Source organism: Aspergillus flavus, chromosome 5 (genome assembly GCF_009017415.1).
Source record: "Aspergillus flavus chromosome 5, complete sequence".
Taxonomy (NCBI): domain Eukaryota; kingdom Fungi; phylum Ascomycota; class Eurotiomycetes; order Eurotiales; family Aspergillaceae; genus Aspergillus; species Aspergillus flavus.
In genome coordinates this window covers 4406282-4430578 of record NC_092408.1, presented here as the reverse complement: position 1 = coordinate 4430578, position 24297 = coordinate 4406282, and the positions used below count along the sequence as shown (strand labels likewise).

The window sequence follows — 24297 nt, the reverse complement described above, 5'->3', positions numbered from 1 at the left end:
CTATCGACATCGCACGAACCGCCGGTGATGCTGTCCAGAGGTCTGTTTGGATTCGGATCCGAGGTCCGGATCCGATAGCATGCAGCATAGCCACATTCCATGTCTAGCCCGGCAAATGGGCGAGGCTTAGTCTATGTGATTGATACTGCGAGCTTACGTGTTCCACATGAACACTGGGTAGCGAGAAGAGCAAAACTACATAACGCGATATTGACAGAGAAGACTCTAACTGGCCAGCCCTCTGCCATGAAGTCGATGGATCTACATACAAACGACTGTGGGAAATATAGAAGCGACGGCTCGTATTATGCTTATGGACATCACGAGACCATATCATACATTACACGTCCCATGTAAAAGAATTGTTCTCAAAGATGAATGGATCCCCTTGGAAGTTACTAAACTCCATGGCCAGTGCTGACGACTGTGCAAGAAAGTCCTCGGGTAGATTGAGCTGAGCGGATGAGGTAAAAGAGCCCTGACCGTCGGATGTGAACATCGGCTGTGTAGTTTGAAGCTGCTGAATGTTAGTAGAGATCATTTAGTAGGAATTATTTCGCCATCAAACCTACCATTTGAGCAAAATCAGTGAGACTTAATGCCAAGGAGTCCTCTGCCACCGCGGGGAGCAAGTGCTGTCGACAAGCAGACAAGGCCTTAGTAGCTCCCTGCGACATTCGCTCACCTTGGACCTGGGTCGAGCCGCGAGCGCGGACGGATTGCAGAACCACTGCGAGAAGCAAAATATCCTTAAGATTACTCCCTGCTTCGCCGATCCGTGCGGTTAGGCTGTCCAAGGTAGATTCAACGCTGCGTATCAGGGACGCTTTGCTATGCATCGAGCTTCCAAGGGCACGGCCTGACTTCTGAGACTCGAAGCTGTTTCTTTGGCTGGACAGCCTGATGTATCCACATACGCTGAGAGCATCCCATAAAATATCATTGTAGCAGAAAGTCTGGAACAGGTCCCAGTATGCGCCCAGGTTGCACACCTCGAGATCGGCTACGCTCGGGTTGAAATTATCCTGGTAAGACAAGTTGGCGAGGGATGACTCCAAGCAGATCCGGCAGATCACTGGGAAAATTGGGTCATCGCGGGGATCTCCAAGCACGAGCGGCCGGTAGAGACACAGGAGAGGCCGACGGGTATAAACACTTAGCAGAACACAATTGAGCAGCATTGCCGGGTCATTGTTGTTCGTGGAAGCGTTCCCCGGTTTCAGTACACGCGGTATCTGCTGCAGATGCTCTACAATTCTGCTTCCTTGCTGGGCCAGTTCACTCAAATCAATCTGCTCTCGGGCTATTCTTACTACGGACATTGCCCGGAGACGGTCAGCCAGAGATGTTGCTAACGAAATTTGATAAAGTGAGTCCGTCAGATCAGAGGGTCCCTTTTCAGGTGGGAGCTGAGGTGTGGATTCATCGAAGTCAGAATCATCGAGGTTGGCCGGTGGCGGTCCAACGTCGTGTGGGGACGTCATCACTGGCATGCCAGAAGCGATAGATGCTTCAAGATCCATTTCCACAATCGTGATCCATAGTCGACGCCGGACCTGTGTCTGAAAGACAGAAAGCTCGGTACACTTCGCAAGATTCAGGTGTAGACCCGTCACCATCGCCGAGCGGATCAGGGCGCCTGTGGCTTTCCACAGCTCTTCCGCAGGCACAAGCCGCAGACGACGACTCAGTAGAAGGAGCGTCTCGGCTTGGAGTGTTGCGAGCTCTGTTCGCTGCTTACGAGTCAGGTTCTGAAGCCAAAGTTGGATCAACGTGATTGCCGGCCCGCTCAAGTACTCCCATAGGGCGGAATCATTCACTTTTGTACGTTGGCCATCCAACGCGAGCGATATAGTGCATATCGCGGTGAGCTGGGGTATGAATGCAGATGAGGACTGGTAGAAATCCTGATCGGGCTCGGCCCAGAATTGCGCGTACTCGCGAAGAAACGAGGGAACATGTATAATCCGGAATATTTTCTCGAAGTTATTGGTATATGTGCGTAGCAGCAGGTCACATATGGTTTTCGCTGGAAGAGACACGCGGAGCTGCACTAACTCAGGCGAGCTCCTGCCATCCACGGTTGAAGCTGGTGAGTCCAAGTGGCCAGGCAATTTTCCTTGGAGGAATCGCACTTCTCGAGCAAGATCGACAATAGTCGAATTCTCATTGCACTGAGCGATGAATTCCTTCGCTTTAGGGAACTGTGAGAAATATCAGTCGGGCTGCCAGTATACGCCGAGTCAAGGGTAATCTAACGTACCTGATTCAGAAGGGTGATCCTGTTGTTTTGCCCGTGATATCGTGTTCGCGTTCCCTTAACGACTAGAGTACCGAGAAACGGACGTGGAGTGTCTGATTCGGAGACGACTTCGTAAGGTCGCAGGTCACTGCTATCCACAGAGTTAGCTTTTAGGGGCAGAATGGATCAATTAGTTCGCTATGTGTCTATCACCTAATCTGAGGGACCGAGACATCTTCAGCCAGGTCAGGGTTAACTACACGTGACCCAAGGGCAAGTCGTTCTTCTAATCTGATGACTCGTTGCTGCAGGTCTTCAATGATCCCTATCCCTGCACCTCCTCCCGACTCGCCCCGCGGTGCAGATTGCTGATCAATGGTAGCGGAGCTCAGGCGGACGCGCCTCACGTTGTCATTTAAATTGAGACATTGGTTGTAGACGCAGTCCGCGGGGCATCCAGCTTTGGTGCAATTCTCGCATGGCGTCACTCGATCACATTTCAGCTTCTTCTCTCTGCATCGCAGACAGGAGATTACCGGCCGTGGCCGCTTACGGGGCTGGCCGCTACTCGGACCTTCCATTAAGCTCTGTATGGAGGTAGCTTCCATCACGGACAGATCAAGTCGCATGAGAGGTCTGGATTTGACGCCAAGTCAGGAGGCGACGATTAAGATTCGGCCCCCAAGTCGCTTCTATATTTAGTACTCGCTAGATCCCTTATCTGTTTTGCGTCATCTATGATTTGGTCCGTTGGGTTGCGCATCTATCCGGTTGAGATATACATGCCTTCAAAGCCAACTAGGGTACATGGCTTATTGTTTGACGCGTCCATGGGACTTACACCATTGGGAGATTTACGCCTTGGCTCCTAAACCCTCTTGAGGCCTTGTCGCCAAGATACACTATCCCGGATACAGTTAGCTGTTTCTTATAGAGCCAATTATATCCTTCGCTGAGATTGGTCTAGTACCCATCTGTCACTAGCTTCTCTACTCCAAAATTATTGAGAATAACAGCAATGTCTATCTATTCAACAAACCCTGCGCTTCGAGCTAAATAAACACAATATAGCAAGCCTCTGAATTTCACTAAGAGTCGCAGGACATCGTTGGACATCTTGCTATTAATCTCTCTGCGGTTATGCTTTGCAGGCCCCATAGAATGCCTCCTCGAGGATTATGAGCTGTCTAGCGAGCTATGTCCTGACTATAGGGCCCTTCCCTACACCTGGGGTACCTCCAACCGAGAATGCCGGATTCTTCTAAATGGAACCAGCTTCCTCGTGACGCAGAACCTCTACGAAGCTATGCAACAAATTCGTAACCTAGGGTACTGTTCCAGCCTCTGGTGGATTGATCTCATCTGCATTAACCAGAGTGACAAATCTGAGAGATGCCAACAGGTTTCTATGATGAGGAACATATTTGGCAAGGCCAAGGGGGTGGTAGTATGGATGGGTGCAGATACGCCATTAATGAGTGCTATGTGGCATACTGTAACAGTGTCGTACTGGTCTCGGGTTTGGGTCATCCAAGAGATAATGGTGGCAACGGAGATCCTTCTCATGTCGGGAAGTGGGACAATTGCTTGGTCTAAGTTTGTTAAGCGTCTGGACCTATTCGTGGAAGAATCTCTCGATCCAGACAACCTTGACGTGGAATTGAACGCGGAGTATTTTGCGAGTAACTGCAGAAAGTTAGTCCAGCTGTGGACGAAAAGGAGCACACAAAAACTGAGTCTCGGCACATTAGTCTCTTTTTCTGAAGATTCCTTGGCAACAAATCCTCGGGATAAGATATATGGTCTCCTAGGGTTGGTGAATCACGGGGCCGGAGGGGATATCGTGCCGAATTATGGCCACTCTCCTTGCTCGGTATACTGTATTGCGATTAAGAAGATGCAGGATGACACGCATCAGGACTTGTCCCTGTTACACACACAATTGAGCAATCTGAAACACAATCCATTCGACGAGGATGACGGTAATTCCAACTGTGACGGCGTTGAATGTGGTGTTTGGACTTTCTGTAAACTATTTGCTCTTCGTGCTCGGGCGCGGCAAGGGTAAATGAGGAATGGAAGTAAATTGCAATTATTATATTAGGTGAAATGTGCAGGGTGGAGAGCTGGTTTCAGCATGCACGGAGTAGAGTTAATATCCTCAGCAGGCAGCTCAAAGCATACCAACACATCGCGACGTGCAATGAAGGGGTGCGTTTAGTCTCCTTGACGGAGTAAACCGGAGAGAAATGTCATTCATTCTTGATGCTATTAGATAATGAAATGAAACATGGTACACGTTAAATCGAGTATCGGTTGTATCCTCGGAGCACACCATATCATAGGCGAACTCAAGAAACTCCGCAGAGACAAAAACCACGAGCCTCACTGAAGCCCAGCACGCCGGCATCTCACTGACCACATCCCGGCCGCTCACTAATTCGTAATCACCGGGGCAGTATTATCCCAGTCGTTCCTTTCCGCGGCATCCACGAGCCAGCAAGCGACGCTTACACGACTTATGCTGGCCATCAGTGGAACTCCTTTCCCATCTTGCGGCCAGAGCTTTACATTCTGGGCGTCGGTGTCCACTAAACGCGCCGGACGGACGAGGACAAAGTCGACACCGCTTGCTCGTACCTCTCGGTCCGTGTGGTTGTGGTCCTCGTACTGGTAAATCATATTGGACTTCTTCATCAAGAGCTGCAACGCGCAATTCATGTTCTTCCAGGAATTTCCCACGCCAAACGCTTGTAGAATGACCACCTTCTTAACCCCAAATTCTTTCATTGCCAAGGCGACATTGGCATTGCAGTCGGCCATGAGGCGTGGCGGTGAAATTGGCGCAGCAAATGGGCTGTCAGAAGCCCGGGGAGCACTGAGGGTTACAATAACCACATCCGGCACATCGGCTTGGAATGCAGCCCTCACATCATCTCTGCTGGTGGGAGTCCCTACATATGACTTAGCCTCCACTAGTCGCGGTATGATAATGGTGACCCAACTTACCTTGTACAATTCTGAGACCAATTTGCTGTTTGATGGCGGAAGGCTTTCGTACCAATGCCGTCACTTGATGTCCTGGTTGCGAAGGTCAGTCACTATCAATCACAGTAACCACAGCTACATACCTCGACGAAGAAGCTCTTCAATAGTCAGCTGGCCAGTCCGGCCGCTACCACCGATAATGAGAATATGCATTATGAGTGGGAGACTGTGATGAGACTTTGGTATGGTAGTTCTCGTCATTGTCCAGCACGTCGCTGGGTTTTTAGGGCTCCTCAAATATATGATGGACATGTCGATTCATCCTCGGATTTGTTGTTCGGATCCGAAGGCTTCGGATCCGGGCCGGACCAAGCGAGTCGACAACCATTTTTCTGCCACAACTATGAAAAGATAAGCATAGTAATAAAAAGAGCAAAAGGTAGGATTGAATGAAGGTAAAAGAAACCTTAGATTGTACAAGAACTACCTAGTCTGTAGACTTGAGCTTTTTCTTTGATTTTTCTTTTTTTTCTTCTCCACTCGGAGCGACTCCATACATGAATATATATAGTTTTATCACGCTTCCCCCAACCTCGAGCATCCCCTTTGCAAATATAGATTTAAACCGAGCTCCTTGATACAGCTTATACATTCACTTAGATAGAGTCAAGTAATTCAAATTATTCCAAGCAGGGGTTTGAACGATCGAATAAATGATTTTCGTAGCGAGTTCCGCTCGCTGCCTCTCTTCCGAGATCTCGAAAACATTCGTCCACGTCTACCAACACGAGAGTAACGGGAAACATGATTGTATACTGCTTCAAACAGGATCACACAAGGCCTTCTCCCATGCTTACTACAGGGATACATAGGGCAGCTTCATCCTGGCCCTAATGCAGGCTACGCAGGCTACATCACATGAGCTCGCACGGCCCTCACTGACTTCCCCTCCGTTGAAGTTGGCCTGAATTGCCTAAGCCTCTGGTCTAAAGATTATACCTATACCTCCCAATCACTATCTCCACCTCGCGTTTAAACTTCTCAAATCCAACAGCCCTAGCACGGAGCATCCTAATCCCGACACGCGACGCCAAGAGAGCCATGACCCCACGCCCCAAAGAACTCTACCCACCACGGGACGCGTCCGACGCCGAGATTGACGAACGGACCCACAACAAACCCGTAACGGATCCAGAGGATCAGAGCGCAGAATCACCCTCGCCGAGAACGTCTTTCACCCTTCCGAGTCCGGAAGAGATGGATAGGTTGGCGCGTTCTGAGGATCCTGCTGAACGGGCGCGCGGTCAGACCCTGCAGTGCTATCAGATGCAGTTGATGTTGCTGGAACAACAATATAAACGCTACAAGATGGTGATGGAACGAGACGGGAAAGATCCCGAGTCGTCGTCTTCCTAGGGATAGTGTTTTTGTGTGCCGTGATGGGATGTTTGACGTGGACTGGAAATGGGATTATCGTTCATTATGATGACACCGGGGGTACATAGTTTTTGATGTTTGATACGGGATTTGCTAGTAGTCATCGTGTGCGCTGAGATGATGTATGTCATGTGGATAATATCATTGGATGGGTATATATGTCCATAGCTTATATGTGTTTAAAAGTAGCCCTGGGTGGAAAGTAAAAGGATCGGCCGGTGACCTGACATCGTGCATCTGAAAACCCCACCAAGCGCCATCTGTGACTGAATGTAAAGAGGACATCGCTAGTACAAATTCTCCACCAGGGAGAAGAATATCAGGAGGCAAAGCGTAAGACCGTCAAAAGCCCCCAGGAGAACGGAGACGCTGCCAATGACTACTCCGGAGGCAGCTTCTTGCTCGGGACTTCATGTTCCTTGACTCTCCGTATGCTTCCAAGAGCCGAAAAGGCATGATACAGAGTCTGGGCCTGTTGAGGGATAGCTTGACTCGGATAGTTCGACCGTAATACCTGCTGAAACAGGCGCATTACGGCGGCTTGGTTGTCGAGGTAAGCAGGACCACTCCCCGACGACAGGGCAGGGATTCCTTGACCGGAAATAACAAAACGACGCAGTGCACCACCGGGACTGCCTTCTCCATCTAAGAGAAAAGTACCGTGTTGCAGCGCCGATTCAGTCCTAACTTCTCGACCCGAAGACTCCTCCGGCGCTGTCACCGTGCTGTATGTCCAAAGAGCAAGCGCGGCAAAGTATAAGCACGTGGCGCAGAACCCAGTTAACAGACCGGGTGGTATACATCTAGCGATGCGTAGTATTTGCCCTGCGTGCCACGCAGCCTGCCGTAGATGACTCGGATTGATGTGCTGAATAAAGAGCTCGTACACATCGGCAGACCGTTTCTCACCTTCCTTTCCAGCATATCTCTCAAGTTTACCAAGTGGTAGGTACAAGGAGAGGCAGGCAGCTTGATGAATTAGGGACACGGCAGGGACGGATCCATGCAGTGGCTCTACGATCGCAATATTGAACTGATCTAGCTCTTGCTCCAATTCACGCTGCCACGACTGGAAGAGTAGACCGGTCCATGGACGCTGTAAGCTATGGCGTGTACGATTGCAGTCGGCTACCATAAGCGACATTCCGTGTACTGAGATAAAAGCTGCCAAAGGGAAGTCGACCTGACAGGGCAACAGGCCGAGCGTCGATGGGTCTCGCAGAACACCTGCAAGGGATGGAATGGCCTCCACGGCGTGAGGAAACTCCTGCACGTATATATATCCCCACTCGGCAGCTGATTTTGCATTCCACAGTTTGCGAGAACATGGGAAAGGTAGCTCTAGATCGCCGTATGACAATAATGCGTGCGTGGACAGCCGAAAGGACGATTGCACGTCATGGAGGAAGAGATGGTAAACGACTCTATGGACATACCGGAGTAAGCATCATTGGTATCGAAGCCAATGACAAAGTGCCGAAGAATGATACGCGGATGTGCTTGCTTACCGTTTGTGAGATTCGGACTCGACCCAGTGATGCCATTTCTGATTCAGGGTTTCTTCGTCATCTACCACTGAGGGTGAAATGATCGGATATCCTTCGCTTCGGAGGTGGGATGCTCGGCGCAGCATCTGTTTGGTTATTAGCACTATGCGTCTGAGAGGAGTTTGAGCGCGATGGGGGAATGTGCAAAGCTCACCGTCACGATGGGTTGTGCAAAGCTCTCCGCGATTTCGACACGTCGTTTGTCACCACTCCAGAGCCCAATTTGTAGGGTCAATGTATATGCCTGTTGCTGACGCAAGTTACGCGTGTAGGTGTTGTCATTCTCGTACTGACGCAATTAGCATCTTGTGCCTTAGTCAAGGTACGTGAAGGACCAGCCTACCTTGCTACTTAGTTCAAGACGGGCTATCTCTAACAGGGCATATCCTAGGCGTTGAATTGCGTTCACTGGAGACAGCACTGCTCCAGCAGCAGCTAGAGCTATTATCATCTCCGGACTTTCTTGGTTCAGGTCGATAGTGGATTCGTGGATCCATGAGTCTATCTCAGACCTCTGATGGAGAAAGTAGTCTTGGATCAAACTATCCAGGAGCTCCGCACTTGGAAAATAGTGCATCATGCGACCGAAATCGCGTCGCTGGCATACCTGCACGAAGATCGAAAACACTTTATCGCGACTTTCCTTTGATAGGCACTCAGAAAACACCCTCGCTTCGGCAGTACCGGAAGATATCGACCGGTCGAGATGTTTCGGCACCGACAGATACTGCTGATCCATGTATGCGTTGTCTTCACTGCGAGGAGTCCAATTGGACAGAGGGGAGTTGTGATATGCCTCCTTGTCCATCAAACCCAAAGCTTCGGGGACACTGCGCTGAGTGTGGTATTGAGCCACGGTGTTTGGTCGTTCATGAGCTAGATCGTGATTATTGAGAGATGCAAGAAATTCCAGATCGGCCTCGGTTAACCCAAGCTCGGGACTGATATTCCCGCCAAAGTAATCGTACTCATTGGGGCTCTGAAGTCATATGTAAGCGTAACGTCGCTGCTACAGATACTTGGTCTATTTTTACCATTAACGGTAATCGGTTATTCTCCAGGAAGGCCTGGTCGATCACTTCTTCGGCGGCAGAATAGAAATCATCCATAAGACCCACTGAAAAATCTTGTGGAGCTGGTTCTTCTTGTGATTGAGGGATGCCAGTATCGTCAACCTGCTCTCCTGAGTCGGAAGACTCCGCCACGGATCGTTCTGGTTCTACCATTGCAGCGTTAGCAGTAGTTTCTATGATTCAAGCGTTGCGGAGCAGTAAGGCCAGTGCCACTACTAAGCCCTTTCTTCCATCTTCGCAGGAGATAAAGTGGACTTGCTTACCCTGTGAGTCCACAGCATCTGGTGTTCTCTCATCCTGAGGCCAATGACACTCGAGGTTGCGCTTGACACATCGACGACAGGGCTTTTGGTCATCACACTTCAGCTTGGACAGAGCACAATTCTTGCAGGCTCGCGACACGCGCCCTCGCATGGCCGAAGCGGTGGAGAGTCTAGAGTCCCTTTGACCCGAGAAATGTCCCCGGGCATGTCGACGTAGGAGATCGCTATCGGCAAAGGGATCAGCTGGATAAACAGGCGATTAATGAGCAACTGGAGACGAACATTCTCCCAAAGCCTTTTCCACACTTGTCACAAACAAACGGTTTGTCCGAGGTATCTGACAGGAGCAATTGCAATGAGTTCTTCTGTTACAAGCCCATTGATTCCGCGCTCAGGGTCAATGGACTTACGCGATCGGACATGGCGGATAAGGTGATCAGGTCGGGCATAATGCTTCCTGCAGACACCACACTGGTAGAAGTCTGTGCGGGATTTATCCTGTTTCTCTGAGGGACTGTTCATATCTACGGAGATTGCGATATATCGCAGCAAGACGCTATACTGTGGTGTTTGTCGGCCCCAGATTTTGGTTCGGGGAGATGATGTCACGGGGTCAGGGATCGGGAAATGTGGACTGCCGACGTGCGGAGTCGAAACCCTACATTGTTGAGCCTCGGCAAACACAGCGGCTATTGGAAAAGTAATTTGGTCATGCATAATGAGTGTCTGGTGCATAATCATGGTATGCATTGTGTCTATGTAGTGCGGTAAATACTCCAAAATAAGGATACACGGGATTTGGGATGGCACTATTCACTGGACTTCACACCCATGCCATTCAAATCCTCCCCGAGAACGCCCTTATTTTTCACCTCCACAGGTTGACAGGGAGTCAAAACGTATAACATACGAGACCAACCCTCGTTGGGGGTAACGTTGCGCCAGGCATGGTTCGTAGCTCGTTGCACGGCAACATCTCCCCTCTTTAATAGTCGCTTCTCACCACTGTCGAGAAGAAGTTCGACCTCGCCTTCCAGGACGACACCGTAGTCTAGCGAGACGGTCCGATGCATTGGACTGATTGTGTTGGGTGGCATATCCACAATACGGCAAACGGTGCCCGTGGAGATGCTCAAGCCTGGTGGGGAGGAAAGACGGCGTTCGTAGCTGGCAATATCTGCATCACCCGACAACTGAGAAGGGAATTGCTCCGAGGTGTAGGCAAGACTGAAGGTCACCTGATCGACGTTCTGGACGGGCATATCTTCAGATAGTCGGTTGGAGAAGATGGCTTGGCCGTTGTCATCATGAGTAGTGACGAAGCGTTGGAGAGGACGGATATCTTTGTTGTGTTGGGACATTGTGTAGGATGGGTTTATAGCGGAAAAGAGAACGTATATGATTGTGATTAACTTGAGATTTGAACAGCGAGGACTTCGAGGTCTAGTGGTATCTATATACTAAAGGTTCCGCTCAAGAGATTCTCCTGGTGGATCTACCTTCGGGTTCTTGTTCGGGTCCACCGTCGTTGCCCTCGGGCGCAATGGGACGATGCCGGAGAATTGTCTTATCATTCATATAGTCTATGTTTACATAACAGAGAATATTGATTATTGGGAACTGGCTATCCGAAACCGCCTCTATTTGCTTGGAATCACAGGAAGAGTCACATAGTTCTCGTACGCCGGCCCGAAATGTATGTGGTTGGTTCCTTGCAGTTTCTCGGGAGAGCTTCACTTTATTAGCTTCGAAATCACGGAAAAGACTGGAATGGAGAGAGGGAATGACGTACCGATCATTAGGGTCATTGTGTTGGAAGATTCCTGACCCCTGAGTGTCGCCCGACGACACCTCCAGGACGATCTTACCACCTTTTTCGACTACTACGTTGCTCGGCCAGATCTCTACATCTACCGGATAGACCTCTCCGGGCATTACAGGCAACACATCCGTGGAGAAGTAATCACGGTGCGGCAAGTATTCACGGTGCCGCAGATGCTTCTCGTTCACCTTGCGCATACTGACGCGCAGCCAACCTTTGGCCAACGGTACGGGATCTCCAGCGGTACCAGTGTAGTATACCTCCTCACCGGTAGGCGAGATATACCGCAGGGTCAGGAAGAGATCAATGTCGGAGGGAAGCGGACCTCCCTTATCGGGACTGACAGACACGTTTAGATGGGCGACAATATGGCCGGTGATCTCCGTTTCTTGTTCAAAAGCAGGCGTGCTAAATTGGACAAGCTGAGGGCTTTCTAGAGTACCCAATGCGCGGTAATCAACCTTGACTAATTTTGACTGAGGCGATTGCGTCTGCAGCTGCAGATCTGGAGTGAGGAAGAACTTTGTGTACTGGGTACGAGCGATGGGCCATTCGTTCTCAGTTCGGCGAGTATAGGCTCTTTCGGCCTCGGCGTTGTCAAAGCCAACATTTCCTTTGCGCAGCAAGACATCCACCTTGGGAGCCTGGCCAGTGCTCCATCCCTCTCGATCCTCTCCCTTAAGGAACGCATCAAGGAAGCTTCTCTGCAGCTCGACCTCTTCATGATAGTAGAATGGCAAGTCATGGCGTCCGGTTATGAATCTCAAATATTTGTGTTCGGAACCTGCGTTCATGTAGCCGATCACATTGCCACGGAGGTGCAGGAGAATACCACCCCAGTTCGCGACGGAGAGCAATGGGACCTTAATATCCTCCATATTATACTCTTTGGAGGCATAGTATGGCTCGTCGCGGAACTTATGGGTGGCATTATCGATAGTCTGGTCGTTGCGATTCGCTAACAATTCTTCCTCCGACAGGTCACCCTCAATAGTATCGGGACCCCAGTTGCGAGCAGCACGTCCAGGTCGTCCATATTGATTCGTGATCACCTGGCGATCCCACCAGAACTTGATAAATTTGTTGGACAGAATCCCTCCATGACGGCATCGATCGCGGTAATAATCTGACATGCCTTCCCAGGGAATTATACACGCTAGGCCTTTAGGCTGACGCGCAGCGACACGCCACTGGCTACCAGCGTAGTAACTGATGCCGAGGAGACCAACCTTTCCGCTTGACCACGGCTGCTCAGCGGCCCATTCGACTACATCGACAAAGGCCTCGCTGGTGCCTCGCGACATGGTGTCCAGAACGCCCGGCGATTGACCTAAGCCACGCTCGTCGGCTCGAACAACGGCATAGCCATGCTGGGTCCAGAACCCAGGATCCGGAGTCTCCCATGCTGAATGGTCGGAATGGTGCTCTGGATTTACTTCGCTATAAGACTTAGAGTGGAAACTGCATATAGTTAGTGACGAAGCTTTCTGCGTGGACAATGGAAAGACCGTCATACTCTTTGTAGTGGATATCCTTGCCGTATGGCCCATAAGTAACCAATACCGGAGAGTTTTCCACATCCTTGGGCCGATAGACATTGCACCGAATCAATCCGGCGTTGTCCTTCAAGGGGATTGTGACATTCTCCTCGTAGATGTATGAAAACGAGGTCGCGTCTACGCGGGTAATATCCTGGATGGGATTCGGCATCTTGACGCGAGAAACACACCTCAAAAACAGAAATGGATAATTTGGAATTGGAGAATATTGCCGCTGTAGTGGTATTAGTATTTACACCTCTTGCACAACTTGCCTGCTCTAAATAATGTCTCTAGCTGTGTTCATACGACCGGGACCATGGGCCCCCGACCGTATGTGGAGCCGAAATGTTCGATCCGAACGCATTGAGGCACAGGAGCTATAGCGTGACAAATGATATGGAGATGTCGATCAACGCAATAGCCGAGACCCACCGGACTTGGGCCTGGGGGCAAGTAGCTCTAGTACATACATATTGCAGAGGCATGCCTGCCATGGCTTTCTCTCTTGTCTCCTATTTTCCTTGGTTAATTGCCTGCGCTGTAGTCATTCCGCGCCTATTTTGTATATCATCCTGGATCCGATCGACATGCAGTCTAAACCGAAGGGCTTAAAAGTCCTCATTGTTGGCGCTGGCATCGGAGGTCTAGCTGCAGCCATTGCCCTTCGACAACAAGGGCACGAAGTGGAGGTGAGAGGCTAGTTTGAACCCGAATACCTAACTCCGAGACTGATATAAGGGTATAGGTGTTTGAAAGGTCACGATTCGCAAACGAAGTCGGAGCGGCAATTCACTTAACTCCGAATGCCAATGGGCTCTTGAAGCGAATTGGAGTTGATGCGCGAAAGTACGGTGCGGTGCTGACGGAGCAAGTATGTCGATCCATGTACAGTGATGGATGAGAGGAGCGATAGACTAACTATAGATTTCCTTCGTCTAGCTTCGCGACTATACCTTTGATGGTGAGCTTCAGTACACCTTAGACACGAGTCTAATCTCCGGCAGCTGGCAACATGTAAGATACGATCGTATCCCTATTGGGCTTATTGTAGTGCGACACCAGCTAACTCTACTCGTATAGGAATGGGTTTTAATCCACCGCGCACATCTTCATGAAGCTTTGAAAGACAAAGCGCAGGCTCCGGGACAGGGAACGCCTATTGTTCTCCATACCTCCGCCAAGGTAGCGGACGTGGATGCTCAGGCTGCAACCATAACTCTGGAAGACGGACAGCGCTTCGAGGGAGACCTAGTATTAGGGGCTGACGGTGCTCACTCTGTGACCCGTCGGCATGTCTCAGGTAAAGAAGTCAACGCATTTAGCTCGGGTCGCAACGCATTCCGGTTCATGATCCCGCGCAAGGAGGCACTAGAAGATCCTGAGACAGCTCCTATGGTTCAAACAAACGGAACCGTTCTTATGTGGCACAGTGCCGACAGCAAGGTGGTCATTTATCCGTGTGTGAACAACGAGATACTGAACTTTGTCTGCATTCACCCGGACAATCTTACCAATGAATATGTCACCCAAGGCTGGAATTCAGGGGTAGGCAAAGACACGCTCCTAAACGCCTTCAAAGACTTTGAGCCTGGTGTTCTCAAAATGCTGAACAAGGCAGATCCTGAAACGCTGAAGATATGGCCACTACTGGACATGGAAACCCTGCCGCAATGGGTTAATGGGCGACTGGCGCTGATGGGCGATGCTGCTCACCCCTTCCTCCCGTATCGGGCTTCTGGAGGTGCCATGGCCATCGAGGACGGTTTGTCGTTGGCTGTTATGCTCCCTGGAGATGTCAGCAGGGAGGATGTTCCCACACGCCTGGAACTGTACGCAAAGGCTCGCCAGGAGCGAGTGTTACAGATACAGGAGTACACGCGAGAATCCGGAAGAAGGCACGTGGGTGGAAAGGAAGGTATGTAGACACTCAGTCAACATGCAAGAACGAAGCTAAGAGACGTTATAGCTGCTATCATCAGTTCCTACATCTACGATCATGATGAATGGGATCACTCAAGTGAGGTATTGCGCCAGCACCTTTGGTCACAGAACCAACAGGTTTACTACCGTCAACCTACCGTCTTCGGCCCCATGCCAGGGCCTCGCCAGGACTTCTGGGGCAGAAGTCGAGCGGCTGCCTCGACCAAGGCAAAGTTTTGCACAGCGTCCATTCGGTTTAAGACGAGTCGAACCTTGCTTAAAAACCTGCTACCCAGTTCGTCCTACAGCTTTACCGGTATGGGAAGTGTAGCTTACGCTACGTTCTCCCAAACTACTCTAGATGGACTAGACTGGCTCGCCGGTGGGGGATACAACCACTTCGGTCTGTATATTCATGGCGTCCAATACAAGAGTGCTGATGGTCAAATCACGGAAGGATCTTACCTTCCGGTCCTGTTTGAAGACCTAGCGGATCCTATCCTATCTGGCCGTGAGGAGCTCGGGTTTCCGAAGGTCTTCAGCAGCATCGATGTGAACAGACGCCGTCATTCGTACCATGTTACCGCTAGCTGGCGGGGCGGAGTATGGGGCCGGCTGAACCTGACAGGGCTGGAGGAGAAGTCAGAGGAGGAGACGCAAACCAATGGATCGACTAAGACACCACCAAACCTTCTGCTGCACCGGTACATGCCCAGCGTGGGTAAGGACCGTAAAGGCACGCCCGAGGCGGAGTATCCTGTTGTGGTCGATTCTGCTGAAGACTTGACAGTTGTGCCGTCAAGGATCACACGTGAGCTGCGTGCTACAGACGCTAGACTAGAGATTGATGGACTGGACTGGAATCAGCTCCCTACTCTGCATCACATCGTCTCTCGTCTGGCTGAAGTGCCGGTGTATCAGGTTATAGAGGCTAAGGTTGTTGAAGGCGAGGGAGTAGCAGATGTGTCATCTGCTAGGAGGATTGAGCCGTGAACTGTAAAATAGAGAAGACATTAAATTTATAGATAACGAAGAACATTCCATTCTGATCGAGTCCTACTATTTAACATATGTAATCAGTGAGATATCCTGCTCTTCCATTATCTTCATAGTAGATAATAGCTGTATCGTTTGCTAAGCCAGCCAAACCCGGTGTAACCTACCGAGCTGCAGTATGATTCGTTGCTGTTAACTATGCCCGACGCAACCAGACGAGGTCTGCTAAGATCCGATAAAGGGATATCAGATGGAGGGTAGAGAAGACTAATATGACGTTCAGCAATTTACGGCGTGCTATTAGTCCTAAGCGACTAACGCCTCTACCTCGAGCGCCCTACATCGCCCCCGAACGACTGATTAGTGGCTATACAGTTAATGATGTGAACGAAGCTATAGGTCAATATGCATAAGCTCTAGCCTATAAGCTCTATTCGCCTGACTCGTAGAAAACCTACAGCGTGCTCTAATAAGGTCTCCATTAACCTCTGGGCTATTGAGGTCGTGAAAAATTTCACGCGCAAGATCTTCGTTGTACATAGTTAGAAAAGATATTATAAGCCATTTGAATGCATCTTGGAGTGAAGCGATACTCTCATTCATGTTGACCCTAATATGACTACATAGAAACAAAGTATAGTATTGAGTGTGAATATCCGATTGTTTGAAAATAATTTCTCTTCTCTCGATACGCAGCCGATTTCGCGATTTACCACTCTCCCCCAACCTCATATCTGAAGATCCTATCATTCACCCGCCCTAATGTGTTATGCCAGAGTCGCGACGCAGCCTATTATTTTAATGACGATTCGTTAGTACGGGTTCATTTGCTCAATCCAGTGACTGTGACATGTCTCTGCGTACCGCATTGATCCAGACACCGTGCAACATGATCTGAATGAAAGCGAACTCAGCGGCGTGAGTTCCCGCAGTGCGCTCGTTCCAGTCGAGGTTCCGATTAATAGGGCGATAGGGAGGTACTCGAAGATGGTCCACAGGCCAGTTTGCAGGTTGTTGGACTGAGACTTGGGTGAGTGTTTCGTTCGGCGGGGCGGATGCTTGTGGCTCGCTGTGGTGCAATTCGTAGTCCGTAAGAACGGATACCGCTGTACGCGTAGTTGGGGTTTCGGTTGTCGTAGTAGACATGATTGTGGATAATTTGCTCGTAGTTTGGTATCAGTGTACCTGTCTATGTTTTGCTTGGGTAAATGACCACTGCTGTAGTTGAAGCCCTCAGAGAGCTAGGGGAAGGGTGTAGGATAATCTGGGGTAATTCCTAATTTGTCCACCCCGGGCGCAGCTCGGTCACTCTCAGGGAAGTGCCGAAAAATAATAGATCATCTGGTATGCTCCTCGTATCAAGATCATATCATGGCTGGGATGTGGTCCCGAAATGTTCGGGCCGAGTGAGTGGGCCGAAGTGGACGGCCAAAGGCGATCCACAGCGAAGCTGGGGTATAGCTATGCTGATTTACTTACTCCACGCAGAAGGTAAAATCAGGAGCTTCCTTTATTGATCCGTGACTTACTACCACTGTGCAAACGGAGCGCAATTTCCCTGTTCCATTGTACCTTGTGCGCAGTACGACAACATCAATATGGATTCTAAATCCGACTCTCCATCGCATCCGCGGCAGTTCTCCGCCATTATAGCTGGAAATATTGATGGACGAACGGATAATGTTCGATACCGCCAAAGACAATTCCACCGCCTCCAAGCGAGCATTCTCCAACACCTGACGGAATTGAAAGAGGCTATCTCCCAGGACTCGGGTCATAGCGAAGAAGAAGTGCAGACGGAAGTCTGTCTCTCGCTGAAGGAAATTCGCTCTCATTACTCATCCCTAAACTTCGAGAAGAGTGTCCAGGTAGAGTACCGTGTGGCACGCGGAGAAGACAATGTGGACAGGAAGAAAGGTGCAGGCATTGTCTATATCATACCCTCCACCCACACAATCTTTTATTCGGTCATCGCCGCGCTGAGTGCAGCCCTCGCGGCAGGGAACTGTATCATCGTGGAGGTATTTAAAGCCCTTCCATATACTCCGTTTTCGACCTTTAAGTGAGCCCTTTGTGCTAACAATGGAAACAGCTTCCCAAAACCACCTCAAGGGTTACTGCTCTACTTCGCGGAGTCCTCACCGGAGCGCTAGATAGTGATACATTTGCTATCAGTGAGAGTCGCCCCGACGCAGAATTCCTTAGTACTACTCGTGTTTTGAACCAACAGTCGTCTGATCGTCTTACACCTTCAATCCTCGAGTCTCCGAACACTTTGCGGACGGTGGCCGTGGTAGACCGAACGGCAAATCTTCAGGAAGCGGCGATTGACCTTGTCCGAGCGCGGTTTGCATTCAATGGCAGCTCTCCGTACGCCCCGGATGTAGTGTTAGTGAACCAGTTCTTCATGCAACCCTTCGTGGAGTTGGTGATCAAACACGTTGCCAAACATGTCGGGAGCGACAACCGTGGCTCCAACTCGCTTCCTAAGCGCCCCAGACAGTCATCTGTGCTTGACCAGATAGGTTCTGAGAAGGGTGCTAAGGTGATCGTGTCTGGCACTGGATGGGGTGTTGCGTTGATACAGGATCGGTAAGCTGGTCTCCTCCTAGCGATGGGCTTCATCGTCTCCCTGGAGCCTTAATCTAACAAGGCATAGTGATTCTCCCCTTCTGCGCACCATAATCAGTGAGAAGTTGCTATTGTTGCACCCTGTGTCGAGTCTGGATGATGCGATCAATCTCTGTAATGCGTACGTGATCTGGACAGTCGCGCTATCATCGTCATTAAAACAACTAACAAGGTAGATCTTCTAGTTCCGGTACTCATGCTGCTACGTACACTTTCGCGTCTGCAGGCGCTGGCAAATACGTGTCGGAGTCAATCGACGCGCATACAGCATGGATCAATCATGTTCCTTATGACATACTTGGTAAGTAGAGATTCCCATCGCCATCCTACTCTATTAGCCCACTCTCCCACAGACACTGATTATACATCCTTTCCCCAGTTGGACCCGTCGTCGCTCACAGCCATCCTGTGGATCTCAACACACGGTATACAACAGAACACTTTGAGGTTCCCCGGCCTCAAGTCGTGAACCGAACTGTCAACACGACGATCGCCAGGGCTCTCTTAGAAGGAAAGTTGGTTCAGTCCGATCGCTCGCTGCAGGAGATTCTTTCTCCTCTCCCGGCCATCCAACAGCGACCCGGGCACAAGATTGGCTTTTTTGAGCAAGGTATCATTACAGGCGGGCTCATCACCCTTACCTCGTTGATTACAATTGTCTCAGCTGCGGGATATTGGGCTTTGAGAATGAGGTAGCTGTGGGATATTTGTATAGTTATGGATACGTTGATAATTTAGCCAACGTTATACTTCTTAACCTGGGATCTAACTCTGTATGTTTGTTTTGAACGCGACTGTGAGGCAAGCGCTCGGAGATAATGTACTTGTAATACCATTGCGCATAGTACACGTTGAGATTCTCTCAGTCCTAGTCTTTCGGCGATAAGGCAGCGATCCAAGCTTCTCTATGCCCACAGTGATCCAAAGTCTGATAATGGATATATTCTGTTCTACCGTCTCTGTTCCGGCTTTCTACTCTTATATATAATATATCACCAGCTCAATAGCTTCAATTGAATAGGACAATCATGCAAGTGATGCATACCACTATTATACATAGAATTGCTGATGTTTTTCATATCGGCGTATGTTTGGGAATCCGCGTTGAAAACAACTAACATCAATCTTTCATACAGCGCTTTGGCAGTATATATCGGTAAAGTGCACACAATAGCGGCTTATCTTTGCTAGTTACTCCCGTTTATAGGCTAATGTTTATTACGGGGATCTTTATGCCGGAACAAACTAGGGATAAGATATGTTGACAAACTAGTTCAATAAAAAGAGCCATTGCAAAAGTAATTCCAACTTCAATTTGACTATATACACAAAGTACAATAACAATTATGCTGCAACCTTCGGCCAAGAGCCAATCGTAAACTGAGAATTACACATGTTCGTAAGTTCCCACGTCTCAGTCGCCAAAATAGCAGGGGTTCCCTCATCCTCGAAATCCCCAGCTGCGCCCGCAACGAACATGGCAGCCATAAAATGATCATCTGTAGCATGCGCATCGCGGTACTCTGGATGCTTCATCAGCCGCGTCATGGCGCGTCTTAATTGCGGCCCAGAGGTCTTGAGGAAGACATCCTCGACGGATTGTCGGAACTCGAGTGCCCAGTGCTCCGGGGGCGAATCCTGTGCGAAGTTGTCGCGGAAGCGAAGCATAGGGGCCCAGCGATTGCGATAGAGGTTGTGAACCGCTCCGCCGGTTCCGATGATGAGATAGTTTTCCTTGCGCAGCTGACGAAGAGTCGAACCCACCTTCATATGGAAATGGGGGTCATATCGGGCGTTCATGGAGATGAGTGTGGATGGCGGGCAACCGTTGGGGAACATACGGATCAGGATGAGATATGTATCGTGGATCCAGTCGAAGGTGTCGTTGCCACTGACATTGTACCCGGCCTCGTCGAGCAGGTCAATGCAGCGTTGTGCGGTCTTCAAATCGTTGTTGATCTTGTAGTCGACGTACTTTGATGGGTGAACGTATGCGACGGGACTTTTTCCCGGGTTAGGGTTCGTGGAAACCTGGATTTGATCGCCAAAACAATCCCAATGGGCGCCCTGCAAAAGGTCAGCGATCACATATTCTCAGAAAGCGAATAACCGGTTAGTTGTCCCCAACTCACCATGAGGATAACTCCCTTGATGCCATTTCGGAGGGCTTCATCACCACACTGTTTCCAATAGTCGGCGGAGGAAGACTCCTCGCCCAACATCATGGTCGAGCCATGGGAAAAGAAGTGTACGGGGGTTAACGCTGCTAAGGGTCAGCGTATGAATCCTAGACAGGGGGCGACAACTTACTCATGCTTAGGGACCTTCTATCACGTATATCACTAGTTCACTGTTCCAAAGAGGTGCCATGATCACGGTCTATATCCGGGGCTGTGATGGACATCGGATCGCCCATTCGGAAAACAGAGCCACGGTTCGTATCAGATTTCTTCGGCAGGTGGTCCACATTCCGAGTGGCCACTTCGTAAGCTTCCCCGCAAAACCCCCATGATCGAATATAGTAAAACGGATGCCGATCTCGGATAGGGTGGAGTGGCAAATTGAGGCCTGCATAGAGAAGTTACAGTTTCAACCATGGTTTGATATCAGGTGATCTTGTGTTTAATTTCGGCTCGGGTTATCTTGCCGAATGATAATTCGCTACCTGGCTTTTTTATCACTTGAGATTACCTAGAATCTTTAGATCGTGGTCTGTCAGTCCCCGAAAGCTTTCAACCGCAGAGTATGTCAATTACTACGATCCTTTAGTACCTTTGTCGGGACTCGGGCTTCGCCTCAGTTGGCTCGAGAAACTCTTCCGCTTGGTGGCATCTCACGGGTGGGTCCGGTGGGTGGAGTGACAGCTTTCCAGGGATCCTTCCTTTAGCTTTTCAGGTTCTTTGTTTAAATATCGGTTGAGGGAAAGGAGTTTTCGACGATGACGGCGACGATCGCAAAATATAAACAGATCGGTCAGTGTGCCCATAGCCTGGTGAGTTTCACGTAACTAACACTACCTATATCCTTTAGCAAAGAGGGTGTTTGGATATTACTAGTTTTGCTCCTGTCTTCAGATATTTGGAGACTCCAGGCTCACACTTTAGCTTGCCGTAGACGCTAATGCAGGGAAATTAAAATCCAGAGAAGGCTGGTGCATTCAACGGTCAACGGCCGTCGTGCATTATCATGGGGAGAATAACTTGGGTTGGAATGGGCCTAGCTCTAAGAAGAGAGATCGGCAATGATAGATCGTGCTTTATGCTGGCTAGACTATCGACCTAGTAATAAACCAAACAGGGGACGTTAAAACCTGTCTCAATGCCATGAAACCCCTTGACTGCGGAGATGCTTAGAACTAAGACCCATAATCTTAGACAGGTCGTTGATTCAGCTCGACTCGTCGAACGCTGGACCGGTGATACCCACAGGAGCTCTATGGAAAATGAAACAAAGAACATGAACGACCATGGCTGGAACTAACTTTGTTCTGAGCTTAAGTCGCTGACATTCTAAGGAAAGAGAAGCGCGGTCGGAGTGCCAAGGAGGTACCAACTGACTGTAGGATCAGCTGTTGCCCTTTGCAGTAAGCTTTCATACTAGCTTCGAGCCTGCAGTCCCGATTGCCAATAATCGTGCGTCGAGAGAGCAACGTAGAAGGCCTAGGATCACACCGAGCAAGATAAGAAAAGGGGCTTGTGTTCTGGCCCAATTGAGTTTGCCAAGAGCCAACTGACATATAAGGTGTATCGTTAGCCGAAAGGAACTTTGCCTTTACTACTTAAGAGGCAGAGCTAATATAAGTGCATTCTCACGCGTAGTGGCTGTCATCATGGGCTCTTGAGTTTGGGGTGAGTAGGTTTGGATTGGATCAATAGTGCACTTGGTATCTACTGGGCAATGGTCGCTACAAGGTTGACTTGCGTAAAATTATTTATTTGAACTACTATACATGTAATGGCTGTTTCAATATGTAGCTGTCTGGCGTGGCGAAACCACTGTAGTGATCGTGTCCACACTGTACTGCCGCATGTCCGAGTCTGCAGTGCCATTTCTCCCAGAATCACTGCGGCATGTCGATGTGCTGTTGTGTTCTTGCGAACATGAGCATAGCTGCTCCGGATCAGAGTTTGGACCCTTGGAGATTTGGATCAATTGGCTGAGGACGGCGTATTCCAACTTCAACTTGATACTATAAGCAACGGGCTTGAACATCATTTGAATGGCGATGTATCCCGCGAACTGGACTGCAACGACCGCCACATCGAGTATCATGACCACAACGTTAATTACCACCAGCCGAATCAGAATCCGAGAGTGAACTGGGTCCGGTCGAAGTCGCAGTAGCTTTGTCGTTTCAAAGATATAGATTCCAGAGATAAGAAGCTCCTGCAAACAGAAACCCACGAGCTGAATCCGCTCCATTACGTTGTATGCGGCGGCAAACCGTGCTGAAGTTCGAAAGCCCTCATCGTGTATCAGGATTCCGTAGAACATCACCGTTGGGGGAATGAAGAGGAGAACACTGTCGACAATGATGAGAATGAGGAGGGCACGGAGTACCTTTGGCGCCTGCATGATAAGGTGCAGTCGTGACCAGAGTACAAGAGAGTGGCCCGCCACTACGCAGTACCAGCTCGGGATGATTATGGAGGCGGAAACCCAGCGAGTAAGTCCGAAATAGAAGATGAAGAAGAGCCATCCAAGGACAAGTGGGATCAGGCCAAAGGAGGCGATCAACAAACTCCAGAAGTAGCAGCCTCGATAGCGCTTGAATGTGGTCAGACATATGATTACCAGTTCCACGGCATTGTACCAGGCAATCGTCGCGAATACTGTAATAATATACGTCTGGAGCTTGGTGACGCCTCCCGTTTTGGGTTGGATCAAACCGGGGTCCGGATCGGGCGACATGAGGATATCATGTTTCTCGAATTCAAAGAGCTCACCGGGTGTTTATCGCGTGCGTAAAGACCAGATCAGGCTGGGGGAGTATTCCTGCAGCCGAAGTAAAGTGGATAAGGGTTTCGATCAAGTACTTATATGCGAGAGTTGATTGAAATTCAGATGGCGGATAACCGGGGTTGTATGTGGTTCGCATAGTCAAAGTCGTTCCGTGGATAGAAACCACAGCTTGAGCAAGTCGTAGCCCTGTAGATAGTGCACAGGTACCAACAGGGGTCCAGCGATTATTTATTGCTGATCTAGTTGAGAATCGCTGCCAGACAACGTTTAAGCTTTCCCTGGTCCCCATGGAACGCGTAGGCTTACATTCTTTTGAGCGGCTTTGTATGGGATTTCCCAACAAAGCGCCCTGACGTCAAGATCCATACAGCCGGTGTCGACCAGTATCTTTGGCCTCAGTGAAAGGAGAAAAGTCCCTGCATTGGTAGGGGATCGACTCCGCGGAGGAAACCTTCTTTCCATGGATCCTAACTGGCCATGTGCCACAACGGTCTAGACCAAACCCTATGACATCGCTCATGATCCCCTGAGCAAAGGTACAATGAATCACTCGTCCGAGAGTCAGATTGAAGCTTAGTTGGGTCTTTATATTTTCATACGAGGGTCTAATATTCCTAATCACGTGTGATCGTCGGGACGATGGCCCAGAATACAATAGAACGTCTCTAGTGCACAATCCCGAAGCCCTGAAATCGTATTCAACGGTCTTGCTCTGGGGCCCTTTGTACATTCTGAATTCGTATGATTAATAGCTGACTCAGTGGTGTTCTAGTCTGAGTCTATGCTGGAAGGAGGAGCATATGTAGGATAGGTGAAACTGATCGTACTAACCCTCTATCATGGTCCATAGAGCCCAGCTGCCATAGTCCGCCATC

At 49.7% G+C, this 24297-nt stretch overlaps 11 protein-coding genes across 11 annotated transcripts; 4 read left to right on the top strand and 7 right to left on the bottom strand.

Moving 5' to 3' along the window:
• Positions 1–340: 340 nt before the first annotated feature.
• F9C07_9321 (Zn2Cys6 transcription factor) lies at positions 341–2871 on the bottom strand (the record flags this gene model as incomplete). The annotated part of the gene is made up of 4 exons (XM_041293528.2): positions 341–517; positions 573–2204; positions 2264–2393; positions 2456–2871. The coding sequence occupies 4 exons, from the start codon at positions 2869–2871 to the stop codon at positions 341–343; spliced, it is 2355 nt and encodes a 784-aa protein (XP_041148455.1).
• A 782-nt stretch (positions 2872–3653) lies between these two features.
• On the top strand, positions 3654–4310 carry F9C07_2073230 (uncharacterized protein; the record flags this gene model as incomplete). The annotated part of the gene is made up of 1 exon (XM_071508784.1): positions 3654–4310. The coding sequence occupies one exon, from the start codon at positions 3654–3656 to the stop codon at positions 4308–4310; it is 657 nt and encodes a 218-aa protein (XP_071364703.1).
• Positions 4311–4494: 184 nt separating this feature from the next.
• Positions 4495–5723, bottom strand: F9C07_1722946 (uncharacterized protein). The gene is made up of 3 exons (XM_071508342.1): positions 5374–5723; positions 5252–5323; positions 4495–5196 (listed from the first exon to the last, which is right to left on the bottom strand). The coding sequence occupies exons 1-3, from the start codon at positions 5540–5542 to the stop codon at positions 4679–4681; spliced, it is 759 nt and encodes a 252-aa protein (XP_071364702.1). The 5' UTR covers positions 5543–5723; the 3' UTR covers positions 4495–4678.
• A 608-nt stretch (positions 5724–6331) lies between these two features.
• Positions 6332–6646, top strand: F9C07_9318 (uncharacterized protein; the record flags this gene model as incomplete). The annotated part of the gene is made up of 1 exon (XM_041286661.1): positions 6332–6646. One exon carries the CDS (start codon positions 6332–6334, stop codon positions 6644–6646), a length of 315 nt encoding a protein of 104 aa, XP_041148454.1.
• A 400-nt stretch (positions 6647–7046) lies between these two features.
• F9C07_2070591 (putative transcription factor) lies at positions 7047–10072 on the bottom strand (the record flags this gene model as incomplete). Its single annotated transcript, XM_071508759.1, has 8 exons — positions 7047–8091; positions 8176–8300; positions 8369–8503; positions 8558–9193; positions 9333–9460; positions 9551–9774; positions 9833–9887; positions 9961–10072. 8 exons carry the CDS (start codon positions 10070–10072, stop codon positions 7047–7049), a joined length of 2460 nt encoding a protein of 819 aa, XP_071364701.1.
• A 287-nt stretch (positions 10073–10359) lies between these two features.
• F9C07_2204630 (putative acyl esterase) lies at positions 10360–13082 on the bottom strand (the record flags this gene model as incomplete). The annotated part of the gene is made up of 6 exons (XM_041293523.2): positions 10360–10892; positions 10964–10993; positions 11050–11116; positions 11209–11281; positions 11343–12833; positions 12889–13082. The coding sequence occupies 6 exons, from the start codon at positions 13080–13082 to the stop codon at positions 10360–10362; spliced, it is 2388 nt and encodes a 795-aa protein (XP_041148452.2).
• Positions 13083–13500: 418 nt separating this feature from the next.
• Positions 13501–15826, top strand: F9C07_9313 (putative salicylate hydroxylase; the record flags this gene model as incomplete). The annotated part of the gene is made up of 5 exons (XM_041286656.1): positions 13501–13602; positions 13659–13784; positions 13853–13927; positions 13994–14828; positions 14880–15826. 5 exons carry the CDS (start codon positions 13501–13503, stop codon positions 15824–15826), a joined length of 2085 nt encoding a protein of 694 aa, XP_041148451.1.
• A 576-nt stretch (positions 15827–16402) lies between these two features.
• F9C07_2285592 (uncharacterized protein) lies at positions 16403–17140 on the bottom strand. The gene is made up of 2 exons (XM_041293514.2): positions 16694–17140; positions 16403–16619 (listed from the first exon to the last, which is right to left on the bottom strand). Exons 1-2 carry the CDS (start codon positions 16973–16975, stop codon positions 16539–16541), a joined length of 363 nt encoding a protein of 120 aa, XP_041148450.2. The 5' UTR covers positions 16976–17140; the 3' UTR covers positions 16403–16538.
• Positions 17141–17272: 132 nt separating this feature from the next.
• Positions 17273–19267, top strand: putA (aldehyde dehydrogenase PutA). Its single transcript, XM_041293513.2, has 5 exons — positions 17273–17850; positions 17922–18421; positions 18489–18581; positions 18646–18761; positions 18840–19267. Exons 1-5 carry the CDS (start codon positions 17428–17430, stop codon positions 19154–19156), a joined length of 1449 nt encoding a protein of 482 aa, XP_041148449.1. The 5' UTR covers positions 17273–17427; the 3' UTR covers positions 19157–19267.
• Positions 19268–19673: 406 nt separating this feature from the next.
• Positions 19674–21050, bottom strand: F9C07_1722906 (catalytic LigB subunit of aromatic ring-opening dioxygenase). Its single transcript, XM_041293507.2, has 3 exons — positions 20771–21050; positions 20593–20723; positions 19674–20527 (listed from the first exon to the last, which is right to left on the bottom strand). Exons 1-3 carry the CDS (start codon positions 20772–20774, stop codon positions 19805–19807), a joined length of 858 nt encoding a protein of 285 aa, XP_041148448.2. The 5' UTR covers positions 20775–21050; the 3' UTR covers positions 19674–19804.
• Positions 21051–22423: 1373 nt separating this feature from the next.
• On the bottom strand, positions 22424–23371 carry F9C07_9309 (uncharacterized protein; the record flags this gene model as incomplete). The annotated part of the gene is made up of 1 exon (XM_041286662.1): positions 22424–23371. The coding sequence occupies one exon, from the start codon at positions 23369–23371 to the stop codon at positions 22424–22426; it is 948 nt and encodes a 315-aa protein (XP_041148447.1).
• Positions 23372–24297: the final 926 nt, after the last annotated feature.